The sequence below is a fragment of the Hippocampus guttulatus genome, chromosome 9, assembly GCF_054856545.1.
Source record: "Hippocampus guttulatus isolate MCC_2025c chromosome 9, RoL_Hgut_1.0, whole genome shotgun sequence".
Taxonomy (NCBI): domain Eukaryota; kingdom Metazoa; phylum Chordata; class Actinopteri; order Syngnathiformes; family Syngnathidae; genus Hippocampus; species Hippocampus guttulatus.
This window is the reverse complement of record NC_141269.1, coordinates 1,805,894-1,824,312: the sequence shown is the minus strand read 5'-3', so window position 1 is coordinate 1,824,312 and position 18,419 is coordinate 1,805,894. Positions and strand designations below refer to the sequence as shown.

Genomic DNA, 18,419 nt, shown 5'->3' with positions numbered 1-18,419 from the left:
CGACAGACGTGTGACGTTAGGCCTCTTTTGTTGTTTACAGTTGTAATGTCAGCATCTAGTAGTCTCGCGTTGTCAAACGACGGTTTAGCTGGAAAAAAAAAAATTCGTCCGATGTTAGCATTTAGCAGTTTTGTTTTTATTGCGGGAAGACAACCGTGTGATGTTAGCGTTTACAACAGTAGTGTGAAATTAGCATTTAAATATATTCTGTTTTTGAACAACAGCATTTAAAACCATTTTTTCTGATCAGTAGTGTGATAGCATCGAGTGCTATTTTGCCGCTGAACATATCGAGTGTAACGTTAGCATTTACAGCAGTGGTGTAAAGTTCGCGCTTAGCATTGTTTGGTGACCTCATGACGCTAGCGTCTAGCCCTAAATTGTTTTTGAACTATGGTTTTGTTGCTGAGTCTTTCTTTAATTCACGGTTGCGGTTTCTGCTGTGAGGCTGCGGGAACGCGATGTAACACGCCATGTCAAAATTCTGCAGCGTGTGTGTGCGCGCCAGGGGCGTGGCCATCAATGACTGTGTGGATTTGCACAATTGATCGCAAACTCCAGCGATCCAGTGAGTGTTTGATTGGAATTCTGAGTGTGTGTTGGTGCGCATGTTGCGGTGCGTGTCAGCCTCCTTTGAGCTCATCCTGCTTTTTTTTCTTTTTTTTTTCCTTGAGAGAAAAAGATGAGCTGAGATTAGGGATTTGGTTCGCTGAGAAGCGTCAGATTGAATTGACACGCCGCATTTAGGGGGGGATGTGCGCGTCTCCACGCCTCTGGTCTTTATTCCTTACAATTCACATGCAAAGCAAACCTCAAAACAGACACAGACAAACACAAGTGACACCCATATACACGTGCACTCGAGCACACACTTGGGCGCAATCATAAAAACAACAAATGCAAAAATCATTTTCACCCCAAATAAAGACTAGTGCAACAAATCAACAAACTCTAAATATGTTATCTGATATTCTCTTATCAAGTTAACCCATCAACCACTTTAAGAATCAACATGAACAGCAACTTTGAGGTTATCACGTTTGACTTTTTTCTGTGCCAGAACAAAAGTAGCTTGACGTTAAGCACGCCGCATATTTTTCAGCAAAGGTAGCACCGTTTTGAGTTGTATTTTTGTTGTCGTTGAAATTCATTAGCGTAGCGCCAATAGTTGCGAAGCGGCTTCAAAATGAACGACTCTACTGTTTCAGGGTATAACAAACGCGGATGTGTCTTGGTATCATGTGCGTGTTACCGGCCCACGCCGTGTCCAAATGTCTGCCCTAATATGGACGACCAGCGCCGGAACAGATATTCCAAAACTATAAAAAAGACTTGTACAAATTATTCTGCTAGTTATTTCCACTTAAAGCAGCTCTGGAAGTGCATGCGTGTGAAGAAACGGCACGTCGCCTGACGCACCGTGTGACGTCGCCGTGTCATTACAAATTTTGATGGCGTGTCCCATCTTTGTCGCCCGACATGTTTTTCCATGTTGCGGTTTTAATTGGGCACAAAGGTCGCCCTGTCGTCGGCTAGATAAAAGCAACTGAAGGTTACTCTGCAGGCAAGTCTGCCGAATACTGTCGCCATTTCTGAACGGATTCTGGGTCTTTCAAACTGGCGAAATATTTGTCTGGACGTCACGACCAAAACATTGCATCCACAAAAGTGAGAAACGCAAAGATCGCATGGCACTGCTCACTTGACAGACTCCAGGGGCGAAGACATTCATGTCCCGAACTCCAAGATAGGATTAAAATCACCTTTTTTCCTTCGCGACTGTTGTTTAAAAAAAAAATATACGTATATATACTGTATAGATATATATATATATATACTTCCTAAAAATTTGTTGTGAAACTGGTAGTTTACTCAGCATCTCGCACTCACCTGCATTGGATATCAATATGCACTCAGATGACAATGGTGTACGTGCCACTTGTTGCCAGGCAGAGTTTGTGGTTCCCAATCGAGTGTACCCCCCCCCCCCCCGCCCCCACTCCCCAAAAATACATTTCCCCCCCCCCCGTTCATCCGTCATTTAAAGTTCCCTTGAACGGATTTTGCAAGACACCATTTTGCGTCCAGCCAGTGGTTTGTTTTTCCCCAATCGCAAGCCAGAAAGTGACTTGATGCTAAATGCTAACAGCTAATTGAGGAAATGTAAATAATGAATGAAGTCGAATGGATGTCAAGTGCTGTTGCGACCTAAACGTCCAACCCCCTGCCTGCTCTCTGGCCCTAATGAGCTATTGATTGGTCGAGAACGAGGCTTTGGTCACGCTGAATTATGAATGATCACGCTGCGCTAAATTTAGCTACCGTGCGCTAGTCACAATAAACGTCAACCTTCCATACTCTTCCTTCACGTACGCTCCCTGACTACAAACGGACTTCCTCACTCGGAATTCTTAAGACTGAATACATTTAGTTATTTATTTATTTTTTGCAATAGTCAGTTTAGCTTTTTATTTTGTTCCATCAGTAGTTCATTCGTTTATAAGCTACAACAGTTACGTTTGTTGGTTTCAAAAGTTAGTTCGCCCATTACTTCAGTTGCCACAAAGTTATAAGAGCGATTTTGTTACTCAATTCCAGGCCGTTTGCTATGATTTTTTTTATTTTATTATTGTTATCTTTTTTCTTCCGGAGAGACAGTTCTTTTTGCTGTCAGTTACGATGGTTATTTTTTTAGCGGTTATGTTAATTTGTTACTTCAAGTATATCCTTCATTTCATCTAGTTGCAAAGTCGTTGGTTAGTTGCAATAGTTAATTTCTTGCTTGATTTGATTTTCAATTACAGTAGTCTCTTTTTTTTCTTCTTCTTTTCATTGGTTAGTTTTGAGCCTTTGGCACATTGTGAGGTTCCCCCTAGCCCTCGCTGCTGCCCCAAAATAAGAAAACTAGCACAGTTCCGATGATCTTGCACTACAAATGACGTGTTCTGCTCGCGTGCTTAACATACTTGTGCATGGCTGTGTGCATCTACGTGCTTCCGTACACACGCGTGTGTTTTGGGTGGATTTGGGTGGCGTCCGCATGCCTTGCGAGTTCCTCCTTGCACGTAGAAATCTAAGTTTCCTGATGTCTGCTTGTGTTTGTTTGTCTACGTGTCCACATATGTGCGAGTGTGTGTGTGTGTGTGTGTGTGTGTTACAGTGCCGTCGGACTGTGAAGTGAGAGGAAGTGACAGCTTTGTACTACTTGTACATGCACGGGCACACACACTCACACACACGCACACACACACACACACATATGCACGTGTGTGTGTTTGACCTACATGGGTAAGCTTTTTTTGCCTATGCCTGGCTGTTATCTGATCAGGCCAATCACATCCCATTGTAATACCCCGCGGTGTCCCGTTTGTCCATGACATTTAATACAAATGATTTATTTATTTATGCTTTTTTTCTTCTCATGAGACGTGTAAAGAGTTGTAGTCAACAAAAACTAGTTTAAATCCATTTTTGGATCATTAATAACATTAATATCTCATGATTTTCCCGATAAGTTTCATGATTTTGACAAAATAGTACATGACAAAAAAAAATAGATAGGCTTTAACTATCAAATCAAGCAAAACAAAAATACCATATTTAATTTGATCTTCCTTCAAGCAGTGTCCCAAAATACTTTGATTATCGACATTATTTTGTCACGTGGGGACGGCAAGACCTCGAAAAGGCTACGTTCTCCTACATTTCGACTCTCACCAGCCCAATATCCCCAGCATGTTCACGACATAACCGTAGCTAACACACATCAGCTCATGTGACGTTAGCACAACAGCTAAGATGAGCGGCTCATTTGCGGGGCGTTTTGGCCTGATTGTTGACGAGCATCAAATGCACAAGATACTCTGTTGTAACAATCTGGGTTATGTGTGGTTTATTGTTGTGGGTTGCTGATCAGGGGTTGTGGCTATTTCTTGAACGCATCATTTTGTTCGTGTTGTTTGCACAGGGGGGGGGGGGGGGGTGGGAGATGTCACACATCCTCTTGTCATCGTTTCGTCATCAAAGAGCCACGGTTAGTCCGTCACCGTTTTGTGGTCGTCACAGGAAAAAAAAAAAAAAGGACGCAAATGGAAATAATGTAATCATCGTCATTGTCAACGAAAACAGCACTGGCTGATTGGACATGATTTGGAAAGCCACACCTGGTACTGTTGGGGACCGAACCGCACAAATAGATTTTGTGGCAGACTGTACATATCCGGTTGTGGGACACAAGTTGACACGTTTGTCAGCATCCTTTTGAACTTTTCTTTTTTTAAAATGTTTTATTATTTTGGTTTATTAATAAGGAACAAGCTGTGTGTCTGTGCGCATTTGAGGAACCTTTTTGCATTTCGACACACGCGTCTTTGTTTGCCTCCGCTTTCATTTCTCGACGGTGGAAGGTTGAGGTGGCGGGGGAGGGGCGGCCGGCGACGGTGGGGGGGGGGGGGGTTGTGGGTGGATATTTTGGGGGGCGGGGCACGCTGGGTCGCCGTCTCATGTATTTATGTTGGACTGTATGCGGTCGCTAGGCAACAGCCGTAGCAAGATGTTTACAGTTAATAAAAAGTGAGTGACATTAGCGCACTAGTGTGTTAGCTCTAAAGAGAAGAAAGACTGCGTGTGTGTGAGTGTGTGCAAAGCGCGCATGTGTGTGTGAGTTATAATAAGCTCCAGGCTTGTCTTTATAGATATTTTGGCAGGTGTATGTTCCGGCAAAACCTCTCTGGCATTTTGTGTGTGCCTGTCTAGTAATTGTCGCCAATGAGTGTGTGTCAGTCTGCCTTGACAATGACGCAGTCTGTGTTTTAATAATCATTATCGTCAGTTTGCAGGAGCCGCACAAAGACTTTGGACACACACACACACACAGACGCACGCGCGCGCGCGCGCCTACCTATAATGTATATATTCACACACAGCAAATTGTTTGTAAGAATGTGGTCACATGATGTGGACGCTAACCTGACTTCTCTTCTTCGCAGGTTTTGAAAGCATCCTGGAAGGCTTGTTTGGGCCGGGAGTAGTCAAAGATAGCACGCTTTTCCAAGGTAACATGCACACAGACACACACACACACACATACACTCATTCTGGCATTTGTTATTACAGGTATATGGGCAAGTCAAATGTCCACAAAAAAAAAAATGCTTCAAGTGCAGATGGCAACCTGTGCAAAGAAATTGTTGAAAATGTAAAAAATCCGAAAATAGGTCAATTGGGTGCAGAACCGCGACTGTGCTGGTGTAATGAAAAACAACAAACCCCCTAAAAAAAATTTGCATTTGAAAGGCAAAAATTAAAACGAAATAAAAAAATCATGAAAAATGCAACCCTATTACATCCGTACAAAGAAAGCACATGGCTAACGATTTAAACGGCGTTTGATGTCATTGTTACTTCTGAACGCATTTCGCAATTGACCAAATTCAAAACATCCTTCTTGTTCTGGGCTAATATGATTTAACTTTTCCTTTCCTAAAGGAAAAAAAAGACCTTGGATAACTACTAAATATCAATTGTTGATGAATGGATAGATGTCTGCACAATCATAGCTCATGGCTAAATGTGTTTAGCGCCACACTGTAGCCTCAGTTTTTTTTTTTTTTTGAAAGCGCTATATAAATTAGCATGTATTGTATTGTATTTATCACGGACAAGCGTGCACTTATTTTTCTGTGCGTTAATCACGGCGAAAGAGTTTAGCTACTTACTGCACAAAACAATAATGGTACGTGGGTACAAAGAAAGCTCATGGCTAACCGTTTAAACGGCGTGTAATATAGCATTGTTATTCTTACACTACGAGCGAAGACATGTTGTGTGGCTTACTTTTCTTCGTAGAAACATGTTAAATGAGGTAGAAGGGCAAAAATAAGTCCACAAGCAATACAAAAGAATAATATCGGTACGTTTGTGTGAAGAAAGCTCATGGCTGAACGTATAAACAGCATGGAATCATTGACCACGTTTTGTGTTTGCTATTGAAAATTGCACCCCCGAATACGTGGAATTTTTTTACCATGAGTAGACCCACAATTTTTTTTTTTTTGTCAAGACACCCAAAAAGACACGGGAAGTCTGCCTTGGAAGGTGGCCACTAGAGAGGCCATTTTCCCCAGTGGTCCTTCAAAATCCAAACTGCTTGAGTGTTTTTTTTGGACTCGGAAATAATTTGAAGCACGTCCAACAGATGACGCTAAATTTTAGGGTTTTGAAACATTTGTTCGTCACTGCTTGTGGGCTAAGAACGGTGGTGACTTTCATGAGTTATATTCGGCTCAATTGCGGCACTCAAATTTTTTTTTGCGGGTGGCCATTCAGCCTGATGATATGCTCGCCGTGACTTGGATGTAAAGTTAAAAAGAAAAGTTATTTCGCCCTGCACTAGGGCCGCATCACAGCTAGCATGCGCTTAGCACGCGCGTTAGCCTTTTATCCCGTAAAATTGTCAAATGACACCCTTTCACAGTGATGTGAACATCTCGCCTTACTCTCTTACTCAGTCGACTTATTTAGAAACGCCACCTTGTCTCATATAACCTTCAAAATAAAGTTGTCTGTGTTTTGTAGATTGCGAGCCCGAGGAAGTTTCCGACTGGTCGTTTGATGACAACTGTCTCTTCTGCTGCCTGCGAGTTGAGAAAGTCAAGGTGAGCCGGAGCTTGATTGTTGACACGGGACAGATTTTTTTTTTTTGCCCGTCTTAAATAGTCATCATCTCTACATAATTCTCAAAGGTGTTGGCTTCAACTTGATTATTCGAAGCTTACTGTAAAACTAACACATGAAACCAAAGCGTTTCACTAAACACCATATACACCATATATGGGGAGGGGGGGGGGGGACATCAGATGTGGTCGCTGCGCAATTGTTGAGCAAACTGTGCATTGTTCTTGTCAAGATTGGCATTGTTGAACAATCAACAAACCTTTTACAATCATCTTTAGGACTCAGTCGGGGCTCCGCGCGCAGCCGTTGCTATGCTACTTGACAGTGTATCTAGGCCCCCAAAGTAAGAGCGTTCAGTTGGTTCAGAATGAGCACTTTGACCAGATCTCCAAATTTGCCAGCTCGGTCATTTGCCGGGGCTCGCGGCGCTGTTTGTTTTTCCTCTGAGGCGCTTAAGGCAACTACAAAGCAAACAAGACGCTCCCGTCGTCCTTGTCGAGTGTCCCTTGTTCACTGACTTGGCCCTGCGCTGACCTCCCAGGTTAGCCATCTGCCTCCTAAAAATATACTCAAACAAACCCCCCCGTGCACTCTTTTGTCCCGCGAAGAAGCGTTGCGGATGACAAGAAGCACTGCCAGCATGTAGGAGAACGTGCGTGCGTACGTGCTCGCGCGTGTGCGTGTGTTCACGGCGCAAGACAAAGGGCAGATTCCAATTGAAGAATCAATAAATCTTGGCATGAAGCAAAATGCAAAAAAGACGATATCGAGCACCGGAATACAAGGGTGGTATTAGATTTGTCCATCTCTCCGAGCATCGGCGAAGGTGCGTTTATTTATTTATTATGTATATTTTTATGGATGGATGGCTGCTGAAGTTGAGAATGAGGAGAGAGAAGCGTCGGCGCGTATTTGGAACCGAGAGTCGCCGCTTGGAATTGAAATGGATTTCCACGGGACAGGAGAAGTGAACCAATCTCTTTTTTCGTCAACGGATGCTACAGCTTCTTGTTGACTTTGAAACTTAGCTTGTAGCCGACGTGTGCACATTTTGAGCGTGACGTCTCCGATCCGCTGGTTAAAGGACACTAAAGGACACTTCTCTCCTCTTTCATCTCAAACTGCTTCAAACAACAAAGCGCGTGACGGAAAAGTGCTTAGGACTGCGCGACTGTCCGTGTTTTGTGTTATGTTGTTGTTGTTGTGTTTCTTATTTTACTTTACGTTAACTGTTTTGTTAAGCGCTTTGTTACAGCTGCCGTTGTTGTGAAAGCGTTATACAAATCAGCATGTATTGTATTATGTTGATTTCCATTTTAATTTTACGATGCATGCAAATGCTGTCTGTTTAAAAAAAAAAAGGCCTGGACACAGCCTTTTTCCCTCATTCACACAAAATTATCATAACAGAAATGTGCCCAAAAGTCTCAAGAATCCATACCCGGCCTTTTTCTTTTGGGAGGGGTGGGGGGGGGGCGGTATGGGGCTCTTACTTTGATGATCCAAGCGGCTATTTTAGACAGATGGGCAAATGCAAGCGCGCATCGTGATTAGCGGAGACTCAAATCGTGCGCCACTAATATTGTGACGCTTCTTCCAGCAGGATCACGGCGCCCACCACGCAGTCGCCGGCGGCCAGCTGCTTTTGTCGGAGGGCGAGGACGCCAAACGGGAACAGATTCGCCTCAGCCGGCTGGAGAAACAAGCGCAAGACTTCCTCAATGCTGTGTTTCACAGGAAAGGTACAATACACCCCTCACCCCCCCTCAGTCGGGAATACGCGGATGAGTGTCTTTCCGGAAGCGCATCCAGGCACGTTAAGTCTGGGAATTTGCTTCCTTCCTCTGGGAAATTAACCAATATGAGGAGCGTGCACGCCCTGAAAATGACGACAGACTCACCCACGTCGAATGTAATCATTTTTGCTCCCATATGGAGATGATTAATATTGGAATTTGTCATCTCTTTCAGTTGCTCCAAATTTTGGGTGTTGACCTAATGATCTGAACATGTCTGAATGTTGCACAAGTTCCATTCCAACAGTCTTAACATTTGACCCGATCATGTTTTGACGTTGGCAAAATCTCAAAAAGTAAAGCAAAAAGAGGCATTTTAAAATGTCAGTATCTGTCATGTTGTTTTGGAAGTCTGCGGGGGTATCGGAAATGGAGGACTGGAATTAAATTTGACCTGACAAACGAACCCTCCGTAGCCATTGCGTCAACAACTTTGCAATGTTTTGAGCTCCTACGCCGAGCAAAATTCACCGCAGCTCGGCCTACCTCTTGGCTTTGACGCGATAGCGTTTCACGCAGGGTAACTCGGCTGCCTAGTTGCGGGCGGCGTTGTGTCAAGAGGGCCAATTCAGACGCGTTTTCAGAAATGGTTTCCAAAAGATGTTGTTGGTCGTTTGGTTTCACATTTATTTGGTGCTTTTATAATCATGACATGACAGTGATGTGAATGTCATATGTTCTCTCAAAATGAATACATATAATAAGACATAGTATACAGTCTACATTTAAATACTTTAGACATTGCCGTTCAGCAGCGGTCACTTAAAAACGGCATTTGTAATTGAGCAAAACTGTCTTTAAAAATATGCATTTTAAAAAGTATATCTGTCAGTTTTGGGTGTTTTGGGTAGGGTGACCCTTGACTTTATCTTAAAATAAAGTCAAATAAAAAGGGGGCAAAGGATAAAACCCTGAGGGATGCTACTTTTTTTTTTTTTTTTTTACACAGATTAAACACTTTGCCTGCAGGTAGTCGTAATTAATCGAAAGTAAAACCAAAGTAAAAGTCTTCGAAAGTGGGCCACGGGAGCTGACCCACTTTCCTGAGCCGAACTCCTGACTCTTTTCGTGCATTTGCGTGCCAGATTCACGAAATGAAACCAATTTGAACAAAACCTTTTTTTTTTTTTTTTAAACGACGGGGCGCACTTTGCCTTGTTGTCGACCAACGGAAGAATGAAAGCGACGCTGAAATGAAATGGACATGAAGGGTCAACGAGGTGCATGTCCAAAAGCAGGAAGTCTGCGTTGACAATTAACATCCACCGTCACCTCCTCGCAATGGAATTTGAATGGCAAAAGATAATGAAACAATCACGTTATGATTGATGAATCCGAGTGCCACGTTTATAACGTGTCACCTTGTTCCCCCTCGTTCTTCTGAATAATGCGGGACATTTTGGAAACAACATTTCTGCGTTGAAGAATGACGATGATTCATCATTCTGATGGGACTTTGTCGGTGTCGTTACGTGGCTTTTAATGCGCAAAGAAGCGGATTTATTTATTTGGCGGCCCCCCGGATGGCCGCCTGCTGTGCTGTTTGCACGCCAGCCTCCAAATAAATAAACGGATTAAAATAAATTTGATTAAACAAACCCCTGCGATTATTATTTTCATGTCCTTTAATACCATCCAGCAGATTGGACATTGCCTGCGTGCGTTTGGAAAGGGGATTCTGAAATTCACGAGACATGGGTGTGAAGTTTAACACCCAACCAAAGGCATATAAATGCCAGATCTTTAATTAGGGCGGCACCAATTTTGCATCTCGTCTTTGTTGGAAAGAGATTGTTGACACAATTGGCATCCTTCACATTCACGACCTTCACACTGGATGCGGCTCACTCAGTTTGTTTGTTGTTTTTTGTAAGACACAAAGACAAGGTGATAAATTCCCTATTTTCTATTACAGGTGCACCAAACCTGCAATATTCTCTGTGCGAAAGAGTTTTCGAGCACGAACGCCCACCCCACGTCACAGTAGCCCCTTCCACTCTGTCATTGTCATTTGCTGCAAAATCCTGCCTTTGATGGGTTCTGTGTGAAAGGCACGATTGATAAAAGGCATATCTCCAGTGCGGTATTTGCGTAGCATCTCTGTGTGAAACAGGCTACTGAATTTTCCTCAAGCAACCTGCCTCACAGCGGCCCTTTTACAGAAGGGAGGTCGTTTTGCTGTACGAAAGCGCATAGGCAATTTCCTGCCTTTGCTGGGTTGTGTGAAAAAGACACAAATTGATAAATGCCGGATCTGATCTACAAATCTCTGCCTGAAAGACATTTTTGAGGCCAGAAACCTCTTGACAGTTGCTGTGTGTCAGTGCGCACTAATGCTGCAGTAACCTGCCTTGACTGGGTTCTGTGTCAAAGGCGCTGGATGTGCCTTTTTTTTTCTCTCTCTCTCTTCGTAAAACAGGCGACAGATCTGAAAAAACGTTGGAGATCCCAAATTGTGCAAAACAAAACGGAGTGTTTGTAAACAGATAAATGGTGCATGGTAATCTGGTATCAAGGGCGGGATAAGAGGATCTCGCGAGCGATTTTGGGGATTATTTCAGCATCACACCAGGATTATTCCTGCGGGATGCGGCTCACGTTCCCAGCGTTGGTGATTAGGACTTTTTAGTTTTTCCACTGCAAAAAATAAATAAATAAATAAAACAACTCAAATTTAACACAGATTAAATGTCCGCCATCAAGGAAAAAAATATGCTTGTTCGTTGTCCGCCGGAGGATTTCTTCCCACAAGAGACGTCAGTCTGTCTTTTGTTTATTCAGCGAAGGTTGCAAGTAAAAATTCTTCTTTTTCTTATGTTAACGAGAGAATTTATCCGATTGGCTTCAAACATTGAAAATTGAGAGACAATTGTAACAGCCCAAGACCGACAAAAATGTCTTCTGGAGTCATATGCTAAACGTATTTATTTTTGAAATTTGGTGGCTTTTTGTGGCCGTCATATTTTAACAAACTCCTCCTTGAGCTTTTACCCGATCATTTTCAAACTTTGTATGTCGTGTTTCAAGATATTTGAGATGAAAACATACCAAAGATGGGGGGGGGGGGGGGGTGAAGCCTCATGAAACTTCATGAAACACATCAGGCCTTTTCTATTTTAGAGGGTTGATTTGGAAATGATGTCCCGTTTTTGATTAAAGGCACAGAAATTAAGATTTAAAAGAAAAAAAATCCGACTCATCAATTCATCCAGGAAAAATAATCGCCGGATTAATGCGCTATTGTAGCATATTGAATGAATCTGCTTGTTGCTCTCGCTCTTTCCACCCCTGCAGAGCTCCCAAGTTTGTCGGACCCCCACATTCCTCTAGTGGCTCGCGAGATCATGCAGCGAATGATCCGGCAGTTTGCCGCTGAATATACCTCAAAAAACACTCAGGACGCCCCCCTGCCTCCGCTGCCGCCCAACGGGGCCATGAAGGACCAAAGCCCGCCGCCGTGCTCTCTGCCGGCGCCGTGCTCGCCGCCCTCGTCCGCATCCTGCTCCTCGCCGTCGCCCTGCCTCAGCCCCCCCGACGCCGAGGGGGGCGCGACCGTCGCCGCCTCTGCACAGAACCCCGTCCTCAGCAAGCTGCTCATGGCCGACCAGGACGGCCCGCTGGACCTCACTGTCAAGAAGAACCCGGCCGAGACCGAGACCCCCGCCCAGCAAGGTGAGCTGCGCGCAGCGCGCGGCACAATCCCGCCGCGCAAAACCTCGTCGTTGTCGAAACGTATCTCGTTGGTGAAGCTGTTCGTTTTTGTCAGCTCATGTGGAGATCAGCGGCGGAACAGAATCTTTATGTGGGTGGCACAAGACTATTATAGTTGACGTAAAAAGAAAAACAAAATGTGTTTTTTTTACATTTTCGTGAACAAAATAAAATGCACATGGGAGCGCTTTCAGAAAAAAAAGGAACTGAAACGATATTATCATTTGACGTTCAAAAACTTGACGACGATTCTTTGTTTCATTGATCACCTTTTTAAAAGTTTTTAGTTTGCTATTAATTTAGAGAAGAAAGAAGGGTCCCCCAGTCATTAGGGAATTTTTACTTCGTTACACCCCAGTGACTTTTTTTCTGTCTTGCACTCACAAATACTCTGAGAATATTAAAAAACAAACAAAACAAAACAAAAAAAACCCCCTAAAACAAATACCAAAACTAATAAAAAATAAAACCAAGCCTTAAAAACAATCAGAAAAATCAATAAAAACTAATAAAACCAAGCCCTAAAAACAATCAGAAAAATCAATAAAAACTAACCAACTCGCTCTTAAAACAGATTCAAATTGACCACATTCAAAAACCAAAATCAAAACAATAAAAAGGCACCGTAGCGAAAACACAAACTGATTAAAAATGATTTAACAAAATTAAAACGGAACAAAAAGTGCCATGAATTAATCAAATTGCTTATTTACCATTTTACTCGGATGCACCAATTATGCAGTTTCTCTGGGTGAAACTCATGCCTCGTATCAAAAATGGTTTGTGGCCTGCAAATAAAATCAAGCTCTTAAATATCCTATTAATCAAACTGACACCATGGGGGGGGGGGGGGGGGGGTCAGGAGGGGGGGCCGCCGTGTGACCCAGCAGTGTGACCGCCGTCCGCCCTCGTTCAATTTGTAATTTGAAGAGCGGCTTTTAGGAAGCGGCTTAAGTGCTTCCTGCGTTAAAAAAAGAAAAAAAGGAAATATTTGCGGGCTTTGCCGGCCGGCCTCCCGCTGGCAGGAATGTTTGAATTAAACATCTTATCAAATCATTGTTGATTCCCTATTAATGCTTGATTTTAATGCTAATAACGTTTTTACGTGTAATGTGAGCAGAGAATGCGCTGCTCGCATGATTTTTTTTCCCCCCATTCCTTTGTCAATTCATCTTCTCTTTTTTGTCGTTGCCTTTTAATGCTCAAAGCTGAGCCTGAAGATTAGCATTGCCCAGCATAGCATAGCATAGCATAGCATAGCATAGCATAGCATAGCGGCAACATGGCCCATTTAAGGGCTGGCCAGCTTGCGGCCTGCGGGTCAGGGGGGTCAGCTGCACTTGAGGGATTATTAAAGACAAACACACAAAGCAAAACAGCAACATAGAGACATCACAGCACTTCACACAAAAAGTTAAAAAAAAAAATGGAAATCTTTATTTAGTTTCTAAAAATGCATTTCATGCATTTATTTTGAAATCACCATTTATTTTTGTATTCACTTTTCAATTTTTTTAACTGCGTAAATGTTTTATTTGTACTAATCTTTCTGGTATTTCATTTCATATTGATTTTATTTTGCTAATGCATTTTTTTTAAATGAAATCAATGTGATTGTTTTTTAATTCAGCTTAATTGCATTCATTTGTTAACCTTTTGTATTTTTTTCCTCCAAATTATGGATTGTTTGATTTTTTTTTTTGGAATTCATATATTTCCAATTGTAAAACATAAAGACAAAGAATAATGAACTGTCATTGGAGCGTCATCACTGCTAATCATAAAAGCCCTCAAGCGTAAGACGGTCTGGCAGAATGTACAAATTCTATTACTCATCATTGTACGTATTATATATGATATGATATGATCAGTGGACTGCATGCATTCCATCTGCGGCATCTCCAGGTGTCGTTCGATTTGGTGCCGCCGCATTTCTCCGCTTGCATCTGGATCTTCCCCGCGCCGCCACTAAATGATGGTTCACGGCGTGCCGATTGGTTGATTGATTGATCGATTGACTGACCGATTGATTGAGTGCCTCTGGCTAACGCCGCCAATTAAGAACTCGTCTCCGCTAACGAGGTGCCAACTGAATAGCCACCGCGCGGAAGTCGTCGGGGAGCTAAAAGCCGGCCAGCCGTCAGGCAAATGCGGCTTCGTAACCATGGAAACACTCTCAGCCTCGCAGCACGATTGCAAAGTTGTTTTACGAACTTTGAAGGGGGGGGGGGCGGACACTCATCAGAAAAAAAAGTTATACTGCGTTCCCGTTAAATCAAATCACTCTCAGTTAAATGTCAATGAAAAAGTCAATTAGCATATTTGTGCCAGCCCGCGAGCTTGTCTTCATTTAACAATGTCAATTTTTTTTTTTTCCAATTAGCGTGCACCACCCCGCACTCTGTTTGATTCATTCCATTTACACTACCAATGCAATCGATATGATTGACGAAAAAAAAGAATCATATGAAAGACGGTTTATGTATCTCGGATTTGAGTCGCGCACTGACTATAAACACTTTGACTTGGAGTCTTTTAAAAGAACAAATTCACAAAATGTGGCGGAAGCATATCATGTAAACAAATGTCTGGCTTCACTTATCATGACACAAAAAATAAATAAAATGGACATCAAACCTACCGGCAGACCGGAATTGTGCATTTTGATTGAATGATTGATTGATTGATTTGAATTGCACTCCCTCACGATTCACCCCAACCTGAATACAGTCTAATTCATTTCAATTATGATGTGGTTCACTTTAGTTACAACGCGAGCCGTTTGAATCCAGTTGTGAGTGAATTCACTTCTATTTTTACGTTATCTGTGATACCCCGCACAGTAAAAAACAAACAAACAAAATCATAAAAATCATTTGAATGTTGTAAATTTGCAGTTGATTATATAGAAATGTAGATTCAAGAAAATCTTGATTATAATCGTAAGTCGGATTTGTTTGTCTTTTGTTCAGATGGCGTTTTGGATCTTTCCACCAAAAAGAATCAGAATGACAAGCAGGGCTTCTCCTCACCGCATGGACTCAAAGGGTAACGCACACGCCTCACCTGTCCATCAAAACACACTCGCGATTAGGATTTGAAACCAGGTTTTGAGTTTTACGCTTCGTGTCACCGATTTTTGCTGCGAGCCTGTTTCAGGGTTTTTCGATGATGGCGTGGAGCCTGCCTTGGGGGGTCTGAAGAAGAGCTTTCAAATTTGGCTGTCAGGCCTGTGTTACAGTTTTAAACACGCGCTTTGCGCTCGTGCTAGTTCCAGCCAGTGCCCAGCTTAGCAGCATATTTTTCTTTTTCCACCGCCAACATTGGCTCGAGCTCTGGTGCTTGAAACTGGTGCTTCTGTTGGCCCCAATGATTGGTTGGGCCAGACTCTGGCACCAACTACGTCAAGGGGAAGGGCTTTTCATGTCGATCGGAGACACAGCGAGAGGACTCGCGGACATTTTGTACAAACTGTTGAGCGGGGAACTCTGGCGGCACCAAAATTTTGATTGCATCTCCCTGACTACTATATACGCCATACAAGTATAATCGATGCTATGCTAAGTTGCCTAGCAAATACTAACAACGCATTATCACCATTATTATTATTTTTATTATCAATCGCACAGACGCACTTCGGTAAACGTCGACGTAAGCAATGAGGTTTGGACGCTTTACGATGACGTAATGATGATGCTCCTACTTGGCTCTTTGCCGGCGGTAATCCAAACGCATTCTTCGTAATAACGTGCTAAGCATTAGATCAGCACAGCCTCGGCGCCAAACGAGCACCAATTTATTTTTTTTGGGGGGTGCGGGGGCGGAGTGGAAAAGTTGTAATTGACAACACGCCGCTTGCGCCGGTGGCTCCGATGACGTAAGCGGGGCTGTGGGAAGATTTGCGGACGCTCGTGGACATGTCCAACGTTAGCTGAATGCTAGCGACTTGACTCAGTCTGACAGTTCCAATAGATTCATAACAGGGTGAGAAACAAACACGGACGCGAGCAGGCGAGCCCAATGGAAGCTTACGACGTGACTCATCCCCAATCGCGATTGTACGTAGCAGGTTGAGCATCGCTGATGTGCTCACTCGAAACACACACGGAAATGGCAAACAAGTCGCGGTGCGTTCAGGGTCGCTTGGAACACATCGAGGAAGACCTTCCCTCATGTTTGCGTCTGCCTTTTGAAGGGGGCGGTGCTGCTTCAAAAAACGCAGCGGCACAAGCCCTCAGAACACGAGTCCAGATCCAGCCCGGGGGTCATCATCAGGGGTCTCCTGGTCCCAAAGACCCCTGAAGGCCCCCTTAGGCCCCGAGCCCCAGTGGGACTCTCTAATGATTTGCTCATAAAATATTTACTCCTGGATGGATGGATCTCTACCCCCACCCCCCTTCCCCATGCGCGCTCGCTCACTCAGCAGCTCGATTGCTTTTGTCTGAAACGGCAACATGACCGGACGCTACACGAGCCATCCACAGAAATACGCTCCATTACCGGTTGAATAGCAACAACTACCACCATGTAACTAGGATACAAGTTTTGGACATATGCTTTTTGCCATTCGCACAGATCCCAACTCGAGAGTACCAGCCGCTGTTTCCGTCCTCCCTCAATCTATCCCGCCGGGTAGCTCACCACGTCGAGCTTTGTCCGGAGACTTGCGGTTGAGTAACTCCACTCTATTGTTCACCATAAAAATCAAGCAATCTATTCAATTCCAGGAAAACTAGAGCACTTTGAATTGACCGGGACCCCGTTTTGGAATATTGTCGCCCATTTGATGTCATTTCAGACTAAATTGATTCCCTGGCTTGTTTTGATTTGATTTAAATTATTTTCTTTTGTGTGTGATTTTTTTAAAATGTTATTTTGGGGGCGGGGGGGCGGTGGTTGGGTCTGTGTATTTGCTCTTGTCTTGCAAAACTTTAAAACCATTCAATAAAATACGGAGAAAAAAACGTTATGGTACAAAAGGTGTATCGAAATTCATTTGAGAGCAGTGGACCCCTGCATACTTTTTTGTCCCAAATTTCTTACATCATTTTTTCCCGTTCTCTCCTTTTTAATGTAAAATGCGTATAGAATGTTTTTCAGAGTTTTTCTTTTTTAAATAAATTTTTAATTCTCCCCCCCTCTCTCCCTCACCAGCGCATTTCAATGAGCGGCAATTATCTGCGGATTTGCACAACTCGGGGGGGGGGGGGGGCAGCCCGTCCACTGTAGAATGATGATGATGATGCCCAGTAAATATCGTACTTTGGAGGTCATGTGCATCAGAGGGGAAGTCAACCCGCAAATGTTCTTGACAGTATGATGCGCTCTGCGCCTCCATTCGTCGAAACGCGGCATTCTGATTCATATTGCATTTGTGGAATATGAGTTAAGCAGAAAAATCCACCCGTTTTTTTTTTTTCGCCAGCTCGCAGGGGTCGACCATTTTGCCACTTTCTGTCGACTGAAAATGACCTCCCAGTTGCTCAGGACTCAGCTGACGCCTATATTCATCAGAATGCCGTGTTTAGGCGCCTTTGGGTCGCATAGAACTTATGATTGGAAAAAAAAAATGGGGGCGTTGACTTCCCTTTGTAGTAAAAGGTGCATTATACATTCAAGAATAGAAATTCCAAGTATGATCCTTGACATGGTACATTCTAAGTAGAATTTCCAAAAAAAATGAGGCACATGTAAGCAATGGTTATCGACGTTCCATCTGATGATGACCACACTGTACATGAGGGGTGAGTGGACTCTTCTTCATGTCAGCTTCCTGATGACTCCATTGTGACGTGGACTCCGTATCCCCTCGCTCGCCCCGTATTATTTTCCCGGAGGCCGAGCTAATGGGTCTTCCGGCCCTCACCGTTTGCTGCGAGCGTGGCTTTCCTCTTCCACATCTACTTCTTCTTCTTTGTCTTCGTCCGCTCCTTCTTTCCGTTCCTTCTTCTTCTCCTGCTGCTGCTGCTGCTGCTGTTGCCATGGTGACCAGGCAGCACTTAAGGAGGAGCACTTTGCATCTTTCATCTTGCCGCAGACACATTTACATGCCGCCGCAATGCTGTCTTGTTCATTTGACATCCAATTTAAAAAAAAGGGGGGGGGGCCTCAAGAACGAAAAGCATTGGGACGGGAACGGCAATGATCGCTGATGCTTTTGAACTTTTAATAGGTGTTTGTGGACATTTCTCTTGGTGAACGTTTCAAGCAACTTTTTTCTGCAGAATATATTGTTAA

At 43.5% G+C, this 18,419-nt stretch overlaps 1 protein-coding gene across 1 annotated transcript in view; it reads left to right on the top strand.

Annotated features, from left to right (window-relative positions):
- The window catches only part of lcor (ligand dependent nuclear receptor corepressor), a 40,018-nt gene that overhangs the window by 18,465 nt on the left and 3,134 nt on the right, over window positions 1-18,419 (top strand). Inside the window, exons 2-6 of the mRNA XM_086121066.1 lie at window positions 4,989-5,054; window positions 6,577-6,656; window positions 8,276-8,417; window positions 11,766-12,143; window positions 15,155-15,230. Of these exons, the coding sequence (XP_085977192.1) occupies window positions 4,989-5,054; window positions 6,577-6,656; window positions 8,276-8,417; window positions 11,766-12,143; window positions 15,155-15,230 (742 nt within the window). The remainder of the gene's footprint in view (window positions 1-4,988; window positions 5,055-6,576; window positions 6,657-8,275; window positions 8,418-11,765; window positions 12,144-15,154; window positions 15,231-18,419) is intronic.